General features: G+C 42.5%; 1 protein-coding gene across 1 annotated transcript; it reads left to right on the top strand.

Annotated features, from left to right (window-relative positions):
- Positions 1–63: 63 nt before the first annotated feature.
- Positions 64–936, top strand: LOC110107332 (the record flags this gene model as incomplete). The annotated part of the gene is made up of 2 exons (XM_020837579.2): positions 64–231; positions 313–936. Coding segments are annotated over 2 exons (792 nt in total), but the record flags the coding sequence as incomplete, so codon positions are not given.
- Between the last annotated feature and the right edge of the window lie 514 nt (positions 937–1,450).

Raw genomic sequence — 1,450 nt, 5'->3', positions numbered from 1 at the left:
GTGGCAGGATGCACAGAGGTGAATGCTTAACGGGCTCAAATGTTTATTTTTTTTTGCCATCAGCCTGGGCATATGGCTAGGAACTGTCCAAAGGGCCCAAGGGAGGGAAGGTCTAGTGCTCCATCTCAGCAAAGTACTGGGAGACATCCTACTGTTGGTAGACCGAGGGTTCAAGAGTCTACTGCTTCTGTTTCTGCTTCAGCTCCTAGTCTGCCGGTTGCGAGACCTGTGGTGCAACCAAGGGTTTATGCCATTACATAGCAAGAGGCCAAGGAATCTCCTGATGTGATTACTGGTATTATTCATGTCAAGTGTTTCCCTACTAGAGTACTTTTTGATACTGGAGCATCGCATTCATTCATTAGCCAGGATTTCATTAAGAAGCATACATTGGATGTTTGCACCATGCCTACTGTATTGTCTTTGCTGTTACCGGATGGGTCTAGGATAACTGCTACACTTATGTGTTCCACTTTTCTCACTATTTGTGAGGAGTTTGATGTTCGGTTGGTAGTCTTACCCCTGTTGGAGTTTGATGTGATCTTAGGAATGGATTGGATGTCGAATCAATTCATTTCCATTGACTGCAATAAGAAAGTGGTGAAGATCAAGTTTCCTGGAGGAAAGAAACTTGTTTTTCAGGGTGATCGAGGTGTATCCTCTATGATCATATCTTCTATGAAGGCTTGTAGTTTACTTTTGAAGGGATACCCAAGCTTTCTAGCACATGTAAGGGACACTTCCAAGCAAGTGCCAGAATTGAAGGAGATTGCTGTAGTGAGAGATTTTCCTGATGTGTTTCCTGACGTTCTACCTGGAATGCCTCCGATTAGAGAGATTGATTTCTCAATCGTTCTTGTACCTGGTGCTGAGCCTGTTTCAAAAGCACCATATCGTATGGCAGTAAAGGAACTTCAGGAATTGAAGTCTCAATAGCAAGAACTGCTAGAGAAAGGATTTATTCGTCCTAGCACTTCACCCTGGGGAGCACCGGTCCTCTTTGTAAAGAAGAAGGATGGTAGCATGCGACTCTGTATCGATTATAGAGAGTTGAACAAGCTTACCATTAAGAACAAGTATCATTTGCCGAGGATTGATGACTTGTTTGATCAGCTAGTGGGAGCCACGGTCTTTTCCAAGATTGACCTAAGATCTGGATATTATCAGTTGAGGATTAAGGAAGAAGACATCCCGAAGACAGCATTTAGCTCAAGGTATGGCCATTATGAATTCACAGTGATTCCATTTGGGTTAACAAATGCCCCAGCTGCATTTATGGACCTTATGAATCGAGTTTTCCAGCTAATGCAAGATGGTTTTGTCATTGTTTTCATAGATGACATTCTTATCTATTCATGTGATGAAGAGCATCATGCCAATCATCTCTAAGCAGTGTTGCAAACACTAAGGAGTAATGAACTGTTTGCCAAATTTTCTAAGTGCGAGTTTT

Source organism: Dendrobium catenatum, unplaced genomic scaffold (assembly GCF_001605985.2).
Source record: "Dendrobium catenatum unplaced genomic scaffold, ASM160598v2 original_scaffold_38080, whole genome shotgun sequence".
Classification (NCBI taxonomy): Eukaryota; Viridiplantae; Streptophyta; class Magnoliopsida; order Asparagales; family Orchidaceae; genus Dendrobium; species Dendrobium catenatum.
Note: the sequence above shows the minus strand (reverse complement) of the source record. Positions and strands in the feature narration are given on the sequence as shown.